Here is a 2,515-nt window from a genome sequence, read left to right on the forward strand (position 1 = left end):
TGCAGCCGCGCTGGCTCGGTGGGGCCTGGGGCCGGAGGGCGCTGGAGCTGGGCCGGTCTGGGGTCCGAGGGGGCTGCTGAGGGGAGCAGAGCAGCCGCAGGCTGTGGGAGCCTCTGCTTTGTGGCCGTCCTACCACTGGTTTTTCACAGCCGGGCTCTGGCGCTTAAGAAGCTTGGACCCCGGTTGGAAACGGGGTCGCCTGAGAACCGGCTGGGACCACCCTGGCCCCCCTCCGGCTCTGGGTTTAGTTGTAGTCTCCTGCCAGCGCTGGACGACATGGCATCCTTAAGCAGGCGTGCTCTGAATGTGAAGCTGCACTGCTTGGAGGCCAGGGCAGCAGCACCCCGCCAGCAATAGGAGAGAAAAATAAAGGCAGAAGCCATTTGAGTAAGTCAGGCCAAAGAGGGGGAGAGAGAGATAAGTAGGACTAGCTCTTCTTAAGCCGTGTATGTTTTTCCTTCCCTGACAGATAATTCAACTTTAATATGTAATTGTTATGACTGGCCTTTTATTTGAGGAATTCAAAGGGCTTCGTTAACCCAAGGCCAAGTGACAGCCCTGTCAGGTGGGAGTTCCTCTCCTTTCACTAATAGAAAAGCAGAGGTACAGCACTGTTATATAATATGCCCCAGAACAAAGCATTAGGCTAAAATGTAGAAGTCCTGACATACACATTCCTTTCAGCCATGTTTACCCAGTGTAGATAATTTATATGTGGAATATGTTGAAAGATCCATAATTCAGGCCTTCATACCATTTTATTTTTATACAGTAAAAATGAACGTCGGAGTTGCCCACAGCGAGGTAAATCCGAACACCAGGGTGATGAACAGTCGAGGGATGTGGCTGACATACACGCTTGGAGTTGCCATGCTTCACATTGTCTTGCTCAGCATTCCCTTCTTTAGCGTTCCTGTTGCATGGACCTTAACAAATGTGATTCACAATCTGGTGAGTGCTTTGACTTGTAACAGACATTAGAAATGTCAGCTATTTAAGGGTGAGGGGAAAAAATTCAAATGACTCTCGGGTGTTAAGGTAACCGAAGCATCTTCTGCAATGAGCTTGTTCAAAATCCCATGTATTATACCTTTATGAATGGAGACACAATAGGTTACTGTGAAGATTTTCTTTAAATGAAAATGAACAGAGAGTTTAGGAAGCTAAATCTGGATGTTACAGATCATAAATACCAAATGTGTTACAATCTACTCTGGATTCTGTTAAATCTGAACAGATAATTCTAGTGTTGCTGGGAGGTAACCTATACCAAGGTAAATATACTCCACGTATAATCCTGTGATATTAACTTCTAATATAGTTGAAGAATTCACTTGGGAGGCCACAGAAGATATATAATGACAGTATTTTAGATGCACAGTCCTAGGATAGAAACATTTGTTAAGCTCTCTGCTTCATGTTTAAACCTTTGGGACAACATAACTTGCCTGATTTTTAAAAAAAAAGTATGCTATCTCTATGCAGGGCCTGATAAGAATCTCACTGAAAGATACCCACTGATTTCAGTGGACTCTGGTTCATGACCATAGTTAAACTCTTTCACCCAGATCCTGTAAATACTTGGCCAGCACGTCTGTGGAAATATTGATGTATATAAAATTACTCATCTGCATAAATGTTTGCAAGCTTGAGGGCTTAAAAATTATGTTCTTGCTCAAATCATTCCATAAAATTATGTAAATGTGTAAAGATCATCTTAAAATATGTATGTATGAGTAAAAATTTGGATTACATCAGGATTAGACAAATGAGCCATAATATGATAGTGGTGTCATAATTTGAGTCATTTACCATTTTTTTTTAAAAACCTCCAATAACCCAGAAATGACAACAAACCTCCAATAACCCAGAAATGACAACAAGATTTTGTAAAATCTGCCCTACCTCAAAAAGAAAGGATGGTATCCTAGAGAAATCTAGTGTAACACCACTTTTTCACAAGGGCTCTTGTCTTATTAAATAGAGTGAAAGCTAATTATGCAGTTTACTGCATTTGGCACAATCTCTCTGGGAATAACATGGCCATGACTGGAAGATATTGGCAGTCAAGGGAATTTTGAGAGCATCTCACTTAACTCATCACAAGCGTCTACTGTCAGCAACGCCCAGCAGCAGCAGATGACAGTGGTTTTCTGCTGGATAGAAAAGGGATTAGAAGATGTATGTTGTTCCTGGACCTATCAAGCACGTGCATGGAATTTCCTGGGCCAAGCATTGGAAGGATTTGACTGTGTAAAAAGCACTGGCATTACCATTTGTGCAATTACTTCTTCATTGGCCTTTGATACGTATTTCTTTGCTAGAGCTCTCAGTGCAATGCAGCAAATGTTGAAGTTGGTAAAAAGTGATATTGAAGATAACAAACTTTCGTGACCGTGGCAGAAATGAAATTCAGTTAATAAAAATTAGATGCAAGTAATAATCACAATTAGCATCCAAATTAATAGATGATTTTTGGTTACCCAGAATTATATATTTTCTTAGAAGCTGGAAA

At 41.5% G+C, this 2,515-nt stretch overlaps 1 protein-coding gene across 2 annotated transcripts in view; it reads left to right on the top strand.

Moving 5' to 3' along the window:
* The first annotated feature begins 49 nt into the window (after positions 1–49).
* Positions 50–2,515, top strand: part of ORMDL1 (ORMDL sphingolipid biosynthesis regulator 1) — a 7,755-nt gene continuing 5,289 nt past the window's right edge. The window contains exons 1-2 of one of the 2 annotated variants that reach the window (XM_025193110.1): positions 50–387; positions 773–951. In XM_025193110.1, the coding sequence (XP_025048895.1) occupies positions 778–951 (174 nt within the window). In that variant the 5' untranslated portion in view covers positions 50–387; positions 773–777. Of the gene's footprint in view, positions 388–722; positions 952–2,515 lie in introns of those variants that run through there. The other variant, XM_006036766.3, reaches the window with a different exon arrangement.

Source organism: Alligator sinensis, unplaced genomic scaffold (genome assembly GCF_000455745.1).
Source record: "Alligator sinensis unplaced genomic scaffold, ASM45574v1 scaffold555_1, whole genome shotgun sequence".
NCBI classification, from domain to species: domain Eukaryota; kingdom Metazoa; phylum Chordata; order Crocodylia; family Alligatoridae; genus Alligator; species Alligator sinensis.